General features: G+C 36.8%; 2 protein-coding genes across 6 annotated transcripts; one reads left to right on the top strand and one right to left on the bottom strand.

Moving 5' to 3' along the window:
* Positions 1-861: 861 nt before the first annotated feature.
* Positions 862-8,024, bottom strand: tmem81 (transmembrane protein 81). 5 transcript variants are annotated; one of them, XM_028009996.1, is made up of 6 exons: positions 7,499-8,022; positions 5,855-5,992; positions 4,864-5,027; positions 4,521-4,636; positions 4,184-4,377; positions 862-1,015 (listed from the first exon to the last, which is right to left on the bottom strand). In XM_028009996.1, the coding sequence occupies exons 1-6, from the start codon at positions 7,499-7,501 to the stop codon at positions 884-886; spliced, it is 747 nt and encodes a 248-aa protein (XP_027865797.1). In that variant the 5' UTR covers positions 7,502-8,022; the 3' UTR covers positions 862-883. The 5 variants fall into 5 exon arrangements, with proteins under 5 accessions (XP_027865797.1, XP_027865794.1, XP_027865796.1 ...); XM_028009993.1 differs by having other exon boundaries at positions 5,855-6,074; positions 7,499-8,020; XM_028009995.1 differs by lacking the exon at positions 7,499-8,022 and adding an exon at positions 6,917-7,482 and having other exon boundaries at positions 5,855-6,074.
* Positions 8,025-8,093: 69 nt separating this feature from the next.
* Positions 8,094-14,461, top strand: LOC114140244 (ras-related protein Rab-7L1-like). Its single transcript, XM_028009998.1, has 6 exons — positions 8,094-9,628; positions 10,619-10,690; positions 10,782-10,963; positions 12,276-12,397; positions 13,101-13,237; positions 13,706-14,461. The coding sequence occupies exons 1-5, from the start codon at positions 9,511-9,513 to the stop codon at positions 13,225-13,227; spliced, it is 621 nt and encodes a 206-aa protein (XP_027865799.1). The 5' UTR covers positions 8,094-9,510; the 3' UTR covers positions 13,228-13,237; positions 13,706-14,461.
* The last annotated feature ends 3,844 nt before the right edge of the window (positions 14,462-18,305 follow it).

The following is an 18,305-nucleotide window of genomic DNA, read 5'->3' as shown; positions in this document are numbered from 1 at the left end:
GTCAGAGCTAAATATTTGCTCAAACTTTCAGCTCACTGGCTAAATATTAGCTTAGCATTATGTTTCTTGCATTAACCATTTATGGTTGAATGTGGTCACGTAGAACATGAAGTGGAGCTTTTATTAAACGTTGAGGTGCAGCTGTGATTTGTAAACAAAAAATTGCACATGGTTTTATGAGTCCAGATATTTTTGCGCTTCTGGGCGTACATGTCCTTATGGTACAGATCCCTTTTTCCTCCAGATGTGATGATGCTCAACCACGTCAGTTTTAGTTTCATTACAATAATTCAGATTTTTGTTCATGAGGGCATTTGCAAACCGTACTCTGGCTTTATGTTGTTTTTGGAGCTTCCTCCTCTCTGTTTGGCCTTTCAGCTCTTTCACTGTGGATAATGAAACTCCAATCAGCATCTTCACAAGGTCTCTTGCTCTTTTTCTGGGATTAATTTCACATCTATTTAATACATAAAGTCATGAAACGTTTCTACTGCATGTGGCTTCTTCAAGAGTTTTAGTCAACGACTTTTTTTAAACAAGTCTTAAACATGTGGAGCATCTATTCCTGGTCTGCCTGCTGTGTTGCATAAGTCCATTAAGGAGCCACATGTTGTGCTTTTGTGTTTTCTCCTCTTTAAGAACTTGGTTCCTTTGTGGCAGCTGGATCACGCTGTGCCCTACGGTCATGATGTGGGAGGTGATAATTGATCTGCGTTGTCGCGCTTGACTCAGAACTTTCCTGTTAGCCAACGCTGCCATCTGGTGGAGCAGAATATGGCCACAATGATTATACACTTGTACACCAGCAACCTTTTTAATATTTTACCTGATATAATAAAACTGTGCTGTCTATCCATACGCTTTGCGCTTTGAAAAACTTTATTTATTTTAAAATATATTTTTCCAACTGCATCATCTCTGTCTTTCTTTCATTTTTCTGCCGTCTGCAGCGTACTGTCTTGTACAGGAATATTAGTCCAATCCAGAAGCCTGTCAAGATGAAACAAATCACCACCTGCGTTTTTTAGACACACAAAACAAAGATTGTTGGGTCAATAACATAACAATCAAGACGAATTTCCATACTAACCACCTTAAAAGGTGAAACTCTTCCTCACTACTTTAAGAGGTTGAGCTCTCTATCTTTAAATCCATTTTTATTTCTTCTTCACTCTCTAAGCCAAACTGGAGATATCTTAACTATATTTGGATTCTACAGCAGTCAGTCCAGATCTGCTCATTCAGGTCTGCATGTCTCCCTCTCTGTGGTCATTTATGCCGCATCCTGGCCAAGAGTCAAAGTTTAGTCTAAATTGTCTTCAATGCATCTGAAAAAAATAGAGCTAGAGCGTCTTCCAGAGTTGCTGGAAATCATTTTAAAGATGTTAAAGGAAATAAACCTTAAATAAATTCAGATTTTCTGACAGTTGTATAATCAGACACAGAGAAATTCAGATATTCACAGAGGAAATGTATTTTTCCTTAAACATCATTGTTGCTATTACTATCATGTACAACTCAATGTGTCAATAGGACAATACTTAGTCTTCTTCCTTCACACGTATTGAACATAATTCATGTTTTACTGCAGAAATACTAAGACTACACATATACAAAATTATTTAATTGGAGTACATTGTTCTCTTCTCCACAGATCACCTTTCAGACTAAAGTCTGGTCAATCAGATCAACACTGAAGCTTGATTTTGCTTCTGATGAACCAGTCCTGCTGAAAGACCCAATAAGGTCTAATACTTTTCAAATTTCCTGTCACATTGTCTTGATACTTTAGAGATTTCTTTTACTATTCTCACTGCTTTGTCTGAGAGCAAAATTTAATTTTTATCACAGTTCCAAATGTTTGACATCTTTATTGCCCTGATTGCCAATTACAGCAAATTGAGGTAAACAGATTTTGTTTGTTTGCTTGTTTCATTTTGAACGTCACACTGTAAAAACATAAAATCATACCAGATCATTTTGGTCTACTGTAGTTTCTAGTGCAAATATCTTAGCAAACTGGAAATAAGGCAAACCTAACTTAAAAGTAACTGTTCAGCAAGCGATAGAGGGTTATTTTAAGTAAATAATTCCTTAATATTGATGAAAACGTTCTTGTTCCATTGGCAGATTATTAAATTTACAAGACATTTTTACCATTAATGTAAATTAATGTATCTGCCAATAGACTAAGAACGTTTTCATTAATATTAAGGAATTATTTACTTAAAAGTAGCCTCTATAACTTGCTTAAAAGTTACTTTTAAGTTAGTTTGTCTTATTTTAAGTGTAATGACTAGAAACTAGACTAAAATTACTTGGTAGGATTTTGAGTTTTTGCAGTGCGACACACATCTGCCCTACATGAATGATGCAACATGTTTCTTGTTTTTTCCATTTTAATGATGAAGCAAAATGTACCAGTTTCAAGTCATATTTGTGCTCTAAAATGACAGACAAATTATGGATGAATAACTACTCCTGTACAAAAAAAGAAAAAAACTAATTATATATTTAGAAATGATTCAGTTTAATGTGCTTACAGAAATTTGGGGGGATTTTTTTAAATTAAAGGCTGTACAGGATTAATGACAGTGTTTCTACCAGACAGGTCCAGGTTGTGCTTTGCTTCTTATTTCATTAGATGTGAGCATCAATAAAAAGTCTCCTGACAGCTGCTGTAATCCCTCTGCAATCTCTGTCTAAACACCCGGCCCTATTTAGAAAAATGGTTGCTCTGCATGCAGGCAGGACACATGATGGGTCATTGGTCATGCTCAGGGTGAACAAAGGAAATCACGTCTCTCTTATGCTGCAGAGTTTTGTCGAGCTGCTGGCCTCCATGCTGCATTTCATTCTGGAAAAGTCTCGGTGTAAGAAACCGATTGGTCTCATTTCAGTGGGAGGAGCAGCGATTCTCTGAAATGCTGACATGTCAGGAGGCAGGCAGGCAAAACGGCACAAAGTGAGTGGAACGACCTGACCCTCATGTCCTGATTTGGGTAGTAACTAGTTACATTTACCTGAGTAACTTTTTTGAATAAACGTACTTCTAGAAGTATTTTTACTATACTATACTTTTTACTTTTACTTGAGTAAAATTTCTGGATACTTTACCCACTGAATGGAAAATGTTTTAACCAAAAATTTACCAGACATAGACACACACCTGCAGTTTTCGCTGAAGTTTCTTCAGTTTTTTTATGGAAATAAACTAATTTGTAAAAAAAATAGTTTGCCAGGTTTTGTTGTTTTTTTTGTTACTTATCTGAATTATTGTCATTTTGGTTCTTAAAATACCAAAATTTTCACCAATTTGGCTTTATAATTTGGCACATCAGATTATGTAATTTTTAAATATTAAACAATTGATAATTTGATCAGTTACTCAGTATTTGAGTAAACCTTTTACCAAATACTTTTTTACTCTTACTTTCTTCAAATTTCTTGAAGAGCAAGAAATGCAAAGTTTGGTAGTAACTAGTTACATTTCCTAAAGTAATTTTTTTTTAATTGACTTTTAGGAGTATTTTTACTACACTGTACTTTTTACTTATTTTTAGTAATTTTATTATGAAGTGTCACTACTCTTACTTGAGTAAAATTTCTGAACCAAAAGTTCACCAGACACAGACATACACCTGCAGTTTCTGCTAAAGTTTCATAAGTTTTTTTTACTGAAAGAAACTAATTTGGAAAAATTTTCTTTTGCCTTTTTGCTATTTTTTGTTACTTGAATGAATTATTGTCATTTTCGTCCTTAAAATACCAAACTTTCTACTTATTTTTGTCCATCTTATGTATTTTGAAGAAAGAATCACATAATTTTGTACTACATATCTTTGCTCTCAATAAAATTACTTTTTTTAAGTACTTTTATGGAAATGTTTCTTTATACACCAAATCTTATGACGTTATTGTCATAGTATCATAATGCTGTGAATTTATTCTTGTAATTTAAAAATATGTCTTAGTCTGACCCTAATACTCCATTGTGTTGTTCTAGACAGGAGACAGAAGCATTTATAGGTGCCCGGTTAAATGAATAGCTAACAATTTTAAGAAAAAAGATGGTGAAATAAATAGCCTTTGCTTTCGTCTACGGTAATAATTCAATCAGCAGGGTTTGTGACGTTTTGGCAAGTTAATGACAAAAGAAAACCAAAGTTAAAGCAAACCGTACAGCGTAGAGGAGAACTCTCCCGGCGGCCAGCTGCAGCACACCGCTGCCGTCGGCCAGTCTTCCAGGCACGTCCCACTGCGACAGAGAGCTTTGGTAGTCCAGGTTGACGACCCCCGCCGGTAAAACACGGACACCCCAGTAAACTGTCTTCCTTCTGCGATAGTTGGTGTCCTGAACGTCACAGCGATACGTACCTGGAACAAAATTAATTTGTTATTGCAAGAAAATGGGAATTTAAATTGTTTTCTCAAGAAAACAAGTGGAAAATGAATTTGTCATCTCAGTATAACATGAAATGAAGTTGTTACCTCGAGAAAACCATCCCAGGTGTGTTTACCTGCATCCTTCTCTCTGACGGGGTCCAGAACCACTCGATGCAGATCAGGGGCCTTCCAGCGATCAAACAGAGAATCGTCCGAGCTGATTACTCCTCGAGCGTAACGCCACGAAACCCTGAGGGACACCAAAACATCACGCTGAGATCCACAGTCACTCAGAAACCCAATCACACCTCACCTTTCCTGTTTAAAACTTTTTGCAGAATAACAGAAAACTTGCAATTTGCAACAATTTGCAAATTACAAATGAATAATACTAATATTAACTTCAGATAAATAATCACAACATTGGTCTGAGCTTTTCATTTTGAGCTGAAAGTGAATTGAAGACGCAGTCTTTACCTCCAGGAGAACGCTCCCATTGCCGCCATGACTTCTCCCAAACAGTCGATCTCCACTCGCTGACCGGAGGTCACGGTCATGGTCTTCAGTCCACACTGCCACGACTCCACACACTGCACTTGTTGGCTCCTACATGTCTTTGATATGCTGGACTTACTGCCCTCCTGATAGGAGTTCAGAAATTCTTTAGAAAAGATCTGCAAATTTCCAAGCTCCAAAGTTGCAAGAAAAAAACCTTAAAATTTTTAGATTAATCTCAGAGATTTTCTAGAAAAACCTCGGAAATTTCTGAGATCCAAAGGCAAAAAGAATATTTTACTTTGGAAACAAAGAAAATCTCCAAAAGTTTACATTTTTTTTTACTTTACTGGTTCAGAATTTTTCTGATGTTTTTCAAGAAAATTTCTGAGATTAATCTCAAAATTTCTGAGTTACGCAACATTTACATTCTACACTAGCCATGCATGTGCAAGCACAGACTGTAAATGGCAGAAAGATTGGCATATTATATGTATAATGATAGAAAGGTGGGAAGGCGTAAACATAGGATTTCTAAGTTAGACTAAAGTATTGACTTATCAGGTGTATTTTAGTACATTAGTCAATATGAATATGGTTGTATTTTTATTTTATTTTCTCTGTTTTGTGATTATTTTGTTTTGTTTTTGCTGTATGATATTCTTTGTATGATGTTTTAATGTTTTTAAGCAGGTTATTGTTGTTGAAAATGAGAATTTGTTCTTAGTCCAAGAACACACACACCAACAAAGTTAATGAAAGCAGAACTGTAAAATTATTCTTTAACAGCTCTTTGTTTTTCTTGGCGGAGCTTTGATAGCAGTTATACCAAAATATGTGAGTGTTTAAATTGCTAATCAAAGTCCAACTGATTCCAGACACTCAGTATTAATCCAATTCCAACCGTGTGTAAACTATCAATGTTTTAGTCCTAAACAGAACAAAACTGATTTCTGATTCATTTCACTGATACCTTTCCTTCTGTGTTTTCCATCGCTGCCTTGCCGTCCTTTAGCAAGCACAGAGTTTGTGTTTTGACCCCCAGTCCACAGGTCATGCTGCAGGGAGAGCTCTCAGTGATGACCTCCAGAGGGACTTTATCCTCCTCTTCCTCCATGTCAACAGGAAGAAGAAGGTGCAAGAAGAGCAGGAAGTGAAGCGTAACGGTGCTAACATGCATTCTGATCCTTGATCTTTAAAAAATGAAAACAATGGGAGATGATTCTGAATAATGCAACATAATGTCAAATCGTTTTTCACTTTAGGCTGATTTGCAAATGGCTTCTTGACATTAGGGTTATATGGCTGAAAGTTTTTTAAATCAGTCTATATATAATATTTAATTAACGTTTTGTTTTAAATGTGAAATACGACCAAACTGGTGGCGTGACCTTTCCTGTTTTATTCACAGATTTCACTTCACGCTGTTGTTTTTTAAATTATTTTTAAGCAGTTATGATTAGTGGTGTTGAAACCTGAAACTGCTGCTGCGTTAGTTTCTCAACTAGTTGTTGCTAGGTAACCAAAAGAGCGAGTTAGTTAATGGCTACCCCTTTCCTCTGCCTACATCCCCCAGAACGCTGTGCAGTTCTGGAAGGGAGTTCAGTGAGATCACTGATTATATCAGTCCTATTATCTATTGATATTGGTCACATGTCTATAACAATATACAGTATATTGTGGCTAATTTATGACTATGTGACTATGTTTACATTCACACTGCAGCCTGAAGTGACCTAAATTCTATTTTTTCCCACTTATTGCGACCTGTGTCTGATCTTTTCATGACAGTCTGAACTACACAGATCAGATTTGTTCGAATGGGACCCAGATATCAGATATGTGCCTGATCTTTCCAAATGTGACCTGAGTCTGTACAGTCAGGTCTCATTCATCCGATCTGAACGTCATTGATACTCGACAGACGTCACTATTCCGCATCCTTATAGCCGCAAGCAGGAAAAAGAACCATGGCGGACATAATGAGGATTAACTTGTTAATGCGCTGCCTTCAGAATTATAAGATATGCTCCACCTTCACTTCCGCAAACATTGAGCACTTCTTCTTCTTCTTCTTCATGGCGGTAAGCTAAACAGTGAGCACGCTCCGTATGAGTGGCGTTATTGCGCCTTCCACTGCGCATGCGGGACACTTTCAGGCCGTTTGCAGTCGCATATATTTGGACCACGCAAAAAAATAAAAATCAGATTTCACAAAAAAATTTATTTCCGGCTGCAATCTGAATGTAGCCTATCTTATTCGTAAACTTTTACATTTGAAGAAAGTAATAAAAACTTTATTGAAAAATGTCTGTCATTATTCTGGCTTTTTATAGGTTTCATAGTTTATATGTATCTCCAGAATTAACTTTTTTGCCGTTTCTATCTGTTTTTAGAAGTGCTACAAATAAACTTGACATTGATGATTTTGGTAACTAACTCGTCTGAAACAGAGAATTTTTCATTAAATTTTTTTGTAAGGCAACTGGCAGTAAAAAGTGCATGAATACATGTATTTCAATAACTGAAAATAAAAATATGAGGAAAAGTTATTTTGACTTCGTTTGTCAAAGTCTAACTGAAGCTGCCAAAGAAGTTAAAATGCGCTTACCGTCACCATGAAGCCAAAAAGAAATAAAGACACTATGATTATAAATTCAAAGTTGCATTTTTTTCAACTTCATGTTTTGCCATGGAAACGGCAAGTCCAGAATGTGAATGCTGCCCTGGTGTTGCATCATTCTGTTATGTAATTGAAAAATAGGATAAATATGCATTCAAACGTTGAGTACGTTGAGGGGAAACACAGCCTTTGCTTTGCCGTTGCTGTTTACGTCACAAAAACTACATTTTAATCCGTCCATAAGAGGAGTCATGTTGCAGTTCGGCCACTAGATGTCACACGAGCACAAAAAACACGACGAGACTGTTTCACTGAAATGCTTCAAGACAAAATCATAAATTATGAAATACAGAAACAGAATAATTTCTGTATTGGTTTGCTAAATTTAACCAAAGAAACAACAGGAATGATGACATGAAATAAGCAAAGACACAACAAAGGATTCAAATCTTTGTCTTGACTGGATATAAATGTGGAGCATTAATCTTATTTAAGACTGTGGATCTAGATTTTAAGTAAATATATATATTACAGTGTGTTTTACTTCTTTAAAAACACATTAAGTGATGATTTAATAAATAAATTAACTGTTAAAATTCTCAGTATTTGCATCTAATTTTTATTTTTGCTATTTATTGATGAATTTGGATTAAATTACATGTAATTATTAGTTATTTTGAACACACCATTATTTTATGAACGTTAATCCACTCCAAGCTTTATAAAGACTTGGTTTGACTTTAAAGTAATGACTATTTGTGTCTAAAATAAGCCTGTGGCTCCTGTTAACCAAGCAGAATGGGACAAAATTATTTATCTGACTCTAAAGTACAATTTTCAACTTTTTCCAGGTGATGAAGCACCTGGAAAAAGGGCTGGTGCTCTGGCACCACCTAGTGTCTATTATGTGTTAATCGCAGTGCAACAGGGACAAACAGGACAAACTGTGCTTGCATCAACCTACAATCTCTGGTGACCTGAAAGGACACAGCACATGAAAATGCAAACTCCAAACAGAAAGCTGAAACAAGATTCAAATCCAGGATAAACTCTTAATTTCTCCACATTTCTTAGAATCATGTCAGAACAAAAAGTAAAACCAACCAATGCTTGCCGTCAATAAAGAGGGCTTTTTTTGAAAATCTACAACACATCAAGAATATCTCAGCTTCCAGCTCTGTCCTCTATCACTATTAGCAGCATTGCTCCTACACACACACAGAGAGAGAGAGAGAGAGAGAGAGAGGCGTGTGGTGTTGATCACATACTGAGTTTGCTGATTTGCCAAATAGGCCGCCGTTCTTGGCTTCCAAACAAGCTCCAGCCCCCCCACTGAGTCATCCTCCTGATTCACTTTGTGAGAGGTTTTCCTGTTTGTGCGCGTCGTGTCTTGGTTCTCTTCCCATCAGCAGATGGAGTACTTCACAGAACTTATAAATAACTGTTTTAGGACACAACCAGACCCAAATGGTCCCCTTATATGTGGTCCAGCTTGAAAAACAAGAGCTGTGCTTTTCGCTAAAAAATGTTTGCACTTTGTCGCAACTCAATCAAATCAAACTGGAGGCGGTATCCATGAGCCCATGGGGCAAGTGGGTGTTTTAATGCCCTCATTTTCATGCAGTTTTTCTCAAATTCTGCATGTCTTTGTGCCACCAATCTCAATGAGCAGTGAAACCAATGTGAGTACATATGAACAAACAATAATTTATATGGAACACCAAAAGGGCCAAAAAGACTTGAAATTTCATGCATATTTCATACACAAAGTACGCTGTTAAGCTGTTAAGATAAGAAATGCCCTTATCTTCATTTCTCTTTGCATCCTTACTGTGTTTACTGTAGCTCCTGGATTCCTTTGAACTTTGGAGATTATTAACTTATACAAGCGCATAACACGTTTGTGTTGCTTTATGAGTTTATGAAATCCCATTTCCTGTTTGAACTTTGGGCTACGGCACCTTTCAGCTGAAGAGTCCCTCTGGTTCACTTTCTGAGCAAACAAAATGAAAGAGCACCTGCTGAAAATACTGGTTATCGGAGACGGAAACGTTGGCAAGTCTTCATTTGTGCATCGCTACGTCAATGGACAGTTCAACAGAACATACAAAATGACTGTAGGAGGTATGCAACCTGGTTTTAACAATTATAGTTTTTAGGCTCTTTATCTGGGCTGACTTGGTGTTTAATGCTTAATATTGAAAATGTAACTTCTGAATCATTTGAATGTCAGATCTATGACTACTTACAAAGTAAGCAGTCAAGACTTTGTTGAGTCTTCGGTCTTGGAAAGGAGACTTCAACTATTTGTCAAATACTGATGTTTCACAAAGACAGATTTAGTTCTGATATTCTGTTTTCAAAGATTGTGTGTTGCTAGTTGCTTGTACTCAGTGTCTAAGCAAGGAAAATGGCAGAGAGAGTCAAAAATTAAAGCTCTTCTTCTATTTTTCCATGGCCATGAAATATGGATCTTCATCAAAAGAACAAGATTCTGAATAAAAGCAGAACAATTAAGCCTAGGTTAGGAGCAGAGCCATTGTTCCTCCATTTCAAAATGTGTCTGTTAAGGTGGTTTTAAAGGTTTGGAGCATCGGTTTCCAATCACATCTTGATAGGAGAAAACTCAGGAAAGACCCAGAATTTATCAGACAAACCATTCAAACTTTCTGGACTCCAGAAAAAGATTATAGCAACTGAAAAATACTTTGTTTCCTCAGAATTATGACTTCAATCTTTTGAGACCAAAAGTCAGAATTCTGATATAAAAGTCAAAATTTTGAGAGAAAAAAAACAGAATTCTGAAATAAAATTCAGATTTTATTTTTTTTATCTTATGAGATCAAAAGTCAGAATTCTTTTTTTCATTTTATTTATTTATTTTTTCCAGTGGCCCCAATCCTCTTCCATTCGCTCTCGTTCATGTTGAGCTCTTCAGAATTAAAGAAAAGCAGAATAATTTAATTTAATTTCCTTTTGGGATTAATTATGTATTTCTGAATTGAATGTTAATATCCGGGTAAATATAAACATAATAAATATGTTTATGGTGCTTTATGAATCTGAGTTGTTCTCAAACTGTGTTCCTAAAATGAGTTTTGTTTACTTCTGTAGTGGATTTCTCTGTTAAGATGCTGCACTGGTCTGACAAAGAAAAGGTCAGAGTTCAACTTTGGGATATTGCAGGTATGAAACATTAGTTCAAAGTGAACTACAGATCTATGCATACGCATATGTTGATCACTGAAATGTGCATGAATGTTGTCTGCCCTTCCAGGCCAGGAGCGTTTCATCTCCATGACCAGGATTTATTATAAAGGAGCGGTGGGCTGCGTTGTGATGTTTGATGTCACAGACTCATCAAGCTTCCTCAAGTGTCACCAGTGGAAACAGGACCTGGACAACAAGGCCATGCTGCCCAAAGGAAGCTCCATCCCATGCATCCTGCTGGCGAACAAGGTGAGTCGGTCTATTTAGCCAATACATGATGCACTAGGAGAGCTTAGCGCTGCTGAGTTACCATCGTCCTCATCTTTTTATAAAAAGCCACATGAGAAATTTGAGATGGTGCACATGTAACTGTGTTTTCACACCTCGATTTGACTAGGGATCAAAATTCCCACATTTGTTACATTTTCAGCTCATGCAACTCGCTTTAATGCTGTACAGTGTCAATGATCCGAACTAATTGAAAAACTTATTCACCTCCTCACCTGTGGGGGCGCTGCACCAAGAATCACTGAAGGAAATAACATGAAGACCAGTGCAAACTTCCTTCTTCACAAAATGTAAACAGAAATGGAGTATCGTTAAATTTTAGCGATGGTACACAAGCTATTTCTCTCTGTAGTGCAAGACTCACGCATTTCTTTTGGCTGTTTCGGCCCAGAATGCCTTGCGCTGTGGCTGGGAGCGGTTTCCGGTCCACTTCCATCCCTGCATTGGTTCACTAACACCGAACCGAGGTCGAGGTTTTAGGCAGGCCAGAGTTAGACTAGTTCCAAATCCCCATATTAAGTACTTTCTAGACAAACAAGCTAGAGTTTGATTAAAGCGGACTAAACAGGGTTGATGTGAATGTACCCAGTCATGTTGTTTCCAAATCCCAATATTAAGTACAGTAGCTGTGTAGTCCGTGTAGTGCTGCCTTTAGCCTTTAGCCTTCTCTGAAAAATGTGCGCTACAGTCCAGAGTCATAAAGATGAAGAATATCCTCCTCTTCCTCTTGTCCGTGGGATATTTCAGCCCAAAGTTCTGACTGACAGGAAACTAGCAACACTTCCTCTTATTTTTCGCTTTAAATGAAGGTACTAACTCAAAGTGAACCAAACTACAGCGCCCGTAGTGGGTACTGTGGGTAACAACCTACAAACAGCATAAATAATGGAATGGGCATTTACAAGTACATTCCAGTAAATTAGTTGCAGAAGATTAGATACGAAGGACAGGAAAGAAAAATAAATTATTACAATAAGCAAAAGTGCAGGAATGGAACATACAGTTGAAGCCAGATGTTTACAGTCACTCTATGAAAATATGCATGACTTTTTTCTCAGTGTTTGGTATTAAACCAGGTTACAAGTTTCCTGTTTGGGTAATTCAAGATCCACCCATCTGTTTTCTATACCTGCCTATAATGGGAGGTGGTGACTATGTGACAGGACATTTATGTTTTTTAAAAGAAGAAAATTCAACAGTACTGATCTGCAGGAGCGTTCTGTATTTTCCTAAATGTCTTTTTTTCCCTCCTGCTCTCTCTACTCCCCCACAGAGCGACCTGTCTCATTGGGCCGTCCCAGCAGACCGCATTGAGATGTTCTGCAAGGCCAACGGCTTCTTCACAAGGATGGCAACTTCAGTCAAAGACAACAAGAACATCGACGAGGCAATGAGGTAACATAGCATGTCCAGAGCTTACATGGTACAACATGGCAACTACCAGGACTACATTTAAATCCCATCAATCTGATGTGGGGCGCCATGTTTGAGGATTAAGATGCTAATTCATGGAACTACATGTAAAATGTTCACCTTGAATCATAAAAATAGGATTTGTTTTCCTTCCTTTGTCCCCTTACTAATGTAAGCAACAACAGCAGGTGTTTTAAATCCAGTATATTCCAGTTCATTCACAAAATGATCTCCAATGCTTCGCATGACTAACCGATCTACTGGGTTCTTTTTTACCTTCTTTGTCCGTCCAACTTTGTTTATTTCCAACCTTGCTCCCTTTCTTTCCCTCTTCCTTTATTTTCTTTTATTCTTTGTGTCCTTCTATCCTTCCTTCCCTCCTTGTTTTCTTCCAACCTTGTTTCCTTCCTGTCTTCCTTTATTTTCTTTTATTCTTTGTGACCTTCCATCCCTCCCTCTTTGTTTCCTTCCTGTCTTGTGCCCTTTCATCCTCCCATCCTTCCTTTTCGCCTTGTTCACTTCCAACATTGTTTCCTTCCCTCCTGTCTTCCTTTATTTTTTCTTTGTGTCCTTCCTTCCTTCCTTGTTTTCTTTCTTGGTTATTTTCTGTCGTCTTTTATCTTTTTTATTTGTATCCTGCTCGTTTCTCTTCCTGTCGTTGTTTTGCGTCTCTGCTGTGTTTCAGGAGTCTGGTGAAGGAGATTCTGTCCATTCAGTCCAGTTTGGATCCGCCGCTGCCCAAAACCGAAGACAGTGTTGACCCAGAGCAGGACTCACAGCTCAGCAACGGTGCAGGGCAGAGTTGCTGCTGAGGCAATAAGGGTAGTTGTGAATCCCTTTTGTAATTCAGAGCACTTAATATTGATGCGCTATATTTATTTTTTAAGTGTAAATTGTCCTTGGAGGCATGCGTAGGTCACAAATTACCTGCCAAATATTCACTGTATGCGTCAACTCTGCAGCTGAGATGTTTTTAAGTGTATTTGGAAACTGCACTCTACAAAAACTCACACCCAAAAAATAAAAATAAAAAATACATTTTCCCTTGTAACATTGCATTTAACTAAAAAAGATGAGGGAATAAAACTTGACTTTGGTCAAAGTTTGGTAACACTCAATTAAAGTAAAACTAATGTTGAATTTAATTGACTTAACTTTTTTTAAGTACGGTCATCTTGTCAAATTGAAGTAATTGTAGTTTGTACCACCATTGTAATTGAGTGTTTTTAATGTGTCCTGTTCAACGATGAATGTTTTCTCTGTTATAAATTAAAATAATCATATTTTCAGGTTATCACGGACCAAACAGCAGAAGCAAAAGGAGGAGAGGAAGAGGCTGTGAATAAATTTTGTTGGGAAGGCCTGTAGATGTGGATGAGCTGCAGATGAAAAGTGCTTCTCCTCCGACACGCTGACTCATTCAGACGCATGACGTCCGCCTGCTAAAACCAGGCGTGTGTGTGGATCCACTCTGCTTGCCAGTAAGGCAAATAGTATGAATAGTAATGAGTGTTGCTGGGTGTTTGAGAGTGTGTATCACACAGGCACATGGATATGCATGTGCCTCAGAGAAGCGTGACGTGCAATACTGGATTTTTATTTTTTTTATTTTGCAGAGAAAGTGTTCATGCATATTACGCAGAGGAAAAAAGAGGATTTTATAAATTTTATTAAGATTAGAACCTCCTAGAAGAAAAAAAAAAATCTGAATGGTGCACATATTTACTGATTATTATATTTATTGTAATCAGTGCCAAAGATGAATTTCAGGTCACACTGAAATGAACCAAATCAGTTTTAACTCTGACTTGAACGCCTCACGGTTCCCCAGACAGACCTGAAAGTTAAATCTTCACATTTTAATCTTATCACATTATATTATCTCTCCATCTATTGACCAACATATTTGGTGTATATTAATCATTTTGATGATGGCACTCGACAAAATATAGTTTTCATAGCTGTTTTTATTTTTGTGTTATTATACTGTGAAGCATTTTGAACAACTTTGCTGCTGAAATGTGCATTGCAAATAAACTTGATTGATTAACTGATTGAATGAGGAACAGTTCAGACTGAATGTTAATGGGCAGAAACTGCAGACAGTCTTATAAAATCTGAGATTGTCATGTGATTGGCAGCTTCCAATTTCACAGACTTGGAAAATATGAACTACTTTACATCATCCATCTCACACCTGATTGATCCATCCAGTGTTGACAGTAAAAAAAAGAAAATTATAAGTTTTTGCTTTAGGTTGATATGGTTTTGTATCAAAAAGTGATCAACAGCCAGATGTTACTACTGGTGGAAAAGACAAAAACAACAGGAATTGTAGGAGGATGGCACAGCATATGTTTTATTGCTTTATTGCATTAACAAGTTTATTATAATGGGATTTTAATTGTTTCTTATTTAATGGAAACTCATTCAACTTTAGCGCAATATCAAGTTTAGTGTTGCGCACATTTTTAATTTTTAATGGTTGATAAAATTTGGAATAAAATTTTTATATTTGCTCTTCAGAGGCAAATTTAGAGAGAGAATATTAAATTAAATTTATTTATTTGCACAACAGATATCTTCTCAAGGCACTTTTTATTTATTTATTTAACAGACAAAAGTAAAATCAAGAAAGAAGAAAAAGAAAATAAAAATTAAAACAAGTTATTATGCCCAAGGGACATGCAATTTTATATTACCTGTTCGAAAAGGAGCAGGTAGAAGATACAAGATCTTATAATGTCCTGCCCCTTTCATACTCATCAACTTATAATCAACAAAATGTCAAAACACCAACAAGACTTAAATTTCCACCTTACATAATATTTAAATTTCACATTCTCATCTTTAGATGTACAATTATTTAAACACTTTTTACGGACTTTAAAACACTCATCTTATAGAACATATTTCCCAATAAGTTCCTTTTTAAACAGTTTTTTGAGCTGGTTAAAAAGGAGCTAATTGGGAAAAATGTTCTATGCAGGCCTCTGTGAAAGACAAATGGGTTTGATTTAGGTACAGAAATATATTAATTAATCAATCAAATCCTACAGAAATATTCAGATTCAGAAAATTAAAACGAATTTAGTCGAGTTCAGTTTATGATGGCAACAGGTAAAGAAAAGTTTTCTATCTGACTACATTAAGTCGCTGACTTTGTCCTATTCTGAGGCATTGACATGTTCACTGGTGATCCAGGAAACTCCAGGTAATCCATGGAGTTTTGTTTTCATTTGCGAAATCCTGAGGATGATTCCATAAAAAAAAACTGTAATAAAAATGTTTTTGGGTCATTTTTAAGTCAAATTGTTTGGTATTAAAGAGTTTGTCTTGACTTATTAACATTAGTTTAACATTGGATTTGAAGGATAAATGAATGTAATCCTGAAAACCATCGGTTGTGACGCTGGTTGGCGAATTCTATTAGCACAGCGGGTGGAAGAAAATATTAGATGCAGCAACATCTGAGGGCATTTCTGGAAAAGAATTTGTTGAGCTCAAGGCGCTGACATCAGCACGCTGCATGACCCTGAGACGAGACGTCAGCACGGCAGGAACACCTTCAGAGTGGGAGGCCGCTCGCCGTCTCCAACCAATGACCCACCAGGAGAAACACAACAAAACCGCCAACTGAACCAGAGTTCATGACAGGCACATACACAAACACACGGCTGAGATTTCTGATTAAAAAAGATGGTAAATAAAGTTCTGTTTTCTTTTTTTCTGTTTTCTTCTTCTGTGGTACACATGCTGATTTATTATCTCTCTTCCTGTGTCAGTATCGCAGCTGATATGCTGTATCATATTTTGGTGAATATTCAGTTCAGTTTGACGGGGATGCGCACATTAGATGACACCGTATCTGATGACAGTGTCGTAAGCAGCGACTGTTTGTGTTAGTGCTCCTCACCAGACCATCTGCTGACTGGCAGAAACAGAAAGCAAAAACAAAGAGGAAAAAGAACTGGACCGGGTCCAGCAGACAGAAATAAACTGGCCAGGCTGCCCCACGTTCACTTCAGAAGCTAATTAAAACGGCCTTATTAGGCTTTTACTGCAATGTACCAACAAAAGAACATGTCATATAATTTTTATTTGTACTTATTATTATTTTTAGAAGCCAGTTTTAGGTAGTTTTCCAATCATTTGTGCATGTGGAATGTATAATGAGCTTTGTGGGCAAGACCATAAAAAATATGGAAAAGAAGAAGTTGTGAACAGCAAAACCCCCCTACATATCTCACTGTCAATATGTTTCTATCATTTCATTATCCTTTTTCATTTAAATCAAAATCTACTAAAAATGTTAGACACAACTCAGTGATCAACTTTTCCAAGTTTTCTTGTTTCCTTCAAATCGAGCCCAAAATACTGAGAAATCTGGAGGCCTTTTTTAACAAGGAAAACCCATTTGAGGTTTTGGATCTATGACCCAGTTTTTGTTTAATTAGAATGGCTTGCGCTTAGTTTGTAAGTGGATAAAACACAAATCACAAAATTTTGGATCTATATGTTTTTAAAGATAAAATTATTTTGGCCCTCTTGACAAAAGGTTTGGACATCCCTGTTAGAGTTAGAACAATTTTGGGAAATTGTTCTAACACATCTTGTTTTTCCTGTCTTTTAATGATATTTGCTAAATCACAAAATAATAAGACATAGTTTTAGTTATAGTTTATATTACTTTCTTCATTTATTTTTGATTTATCTTTTTTTCCAATATAACGAAGGTCACGATGACCAAATACTTTATTGTAGTTTCATTAGAGTCTTGGCTCCCATGTGGAAGTACAGATTTTAGTCTGCCTTTTAATATCATCTTTGGAGTGATGGCTTCTTCGCCTCTCAGTGGCCTTTCAGTCCATGTTCCCTACAAAAATAACTCTCTTACCCACTTCAGGAAAGTGTCTCCACAAAGTTTTATTTTTATTTTTGTTATCAACTGCAAAGAAAAAAATTAAATGCAGTTTGTTTTTTTCACAGAACCTAAAAAATATTCTAATTGGTATTATTACTACTAATATAGTAGGGATGTCATCGTTATACTTCCACCACTATTGCGCCCACTAAGTTTGGTTATTTAGACCAATTAACCTTTGCATATCACACTGCATTATCATTACTGTTATTATTTATCTATATTTTTATTATTATTGGTTACTGTTATTATGTGTTTTGTAAATATTGCGCATCTGTATTTTCAAAGGTATTGTAAGCTTCGGGCTGCACAGTGGCGCAGTTGGTAGCACTGTTGCCTTGCAGCAAGAAGGTCCTGGGTTCGATTCCCGGCCGGGGTCTTTCTGCATGGAGTTTGCATGTTCTCCCTGTGCATGCGTGGGTTCTCTCCGGGTACTCCGGCTTCCTCCCACAGTCCAAAAACATGACTGTTAGGTTAATTGGTCTCTCTAAATTCTCCCTAGGTGTGTGTGTGTGTGTGAATGGTTGTTTGTCCTGTATGTCTTTGTGTTGCCCTGCGACAGACTGGCGACCTGTCCAGGGTGTACCCCGCCTCCCGCCTGGAACGTAGCTGGAGATAGGCACCAGCAACCCTCCCGACCCCATTAGGGACAAGGGTGAACAGACAATGGATGGATGGATGGATTGTAAGCTTCATCACAGAATCTCCACGTAAATATTAAATTTTTTTGATCAACATACACTGTAATTCGGCACCCATAGTATTAAGAAGCGTTTTGTGCTAAATACACTTAAGTAAATAAATTGAGTAAAATGTACGGTACATATATTTTTATATTATTAGAGTTCTCTGGAATATTTTGTCTTTCAGTGTCAGTCCATGCACTTAGATAAGATAAGATAAATCTTTATTGTCATTGTCACAAGAACAACGATCTACACTATAGATATATTTACATGAATATCC

The sequence above is a fragment of the Xiphophorus couchianus genome, chromosome 24 (assembly GCF_001444195.1).
Source record: "Xiphophorus couchianus chromosome 24, X_couchianus-1.0, whole genome shotgun sequence".
NCBI lineage: Eukaryota > Metazoa > Chordata > Actinopteri > Cyprinodontiformes > Poeciliidae > Xiphophorus > Xiphophorus couchianus.
Note: the sequence above shows the minus strand (reverse complement) of the source record. Positions and strands in the feature narration are given on the sequence as shown.

What these genes read in the sequence shown, in the direction of transcription:
- tmem81 (XM_028009993.1), bottom strand. Translation starts at nt 6,061, where the DNA reads ATGCATGTTAGCACCGTTACGCTTCACTTCCTGCTCTTCTTGCACCTT. An exon ending in TGGAAAACACAGAAGGAAAG is followed by an intron (nt 5,028 to 5,854) that starts GTATCAGTGAAA and finishes AACTCCTATCAG; the next exon opens with GAGGGCAGTAAGTCCAGCAT. An exon ending in ATGGGAGCGTTCTCCTGGAG is followed by an intron (nt 4,637 to 4,863) that starts GTAAAGACTGCG and finishes GGTGTCCCTCAG; the next exon opens with GGTTTCGTGGCGTTACGCTC.
- LOC114140244 (XM_028009998.1), top strand. Translation starts at nt 9,511, where the DNA reads ATGAAAGAGCACCTGCTGAAAATACTGGTTATCGGAGACGGAAACGTT. An exon ending in TCAACTTTGGGATATTGCAG is followed by an intron (nt 10,691 to 10,781) that starts GTATGAAACATT and finishes CTGCCCTTCCAG; the next exon opens with GCCAGGAGCGTTTCATCTCC. An exon ending in GCATCCTGCTGGCGAACAAG is followed by an intron (nt 10,964 to 12,275) that starts GTGAGTCGGTCT and finishes ACTCCCCCACAG; the next exon opens with AGCGACCTGTCTCATTGGGC.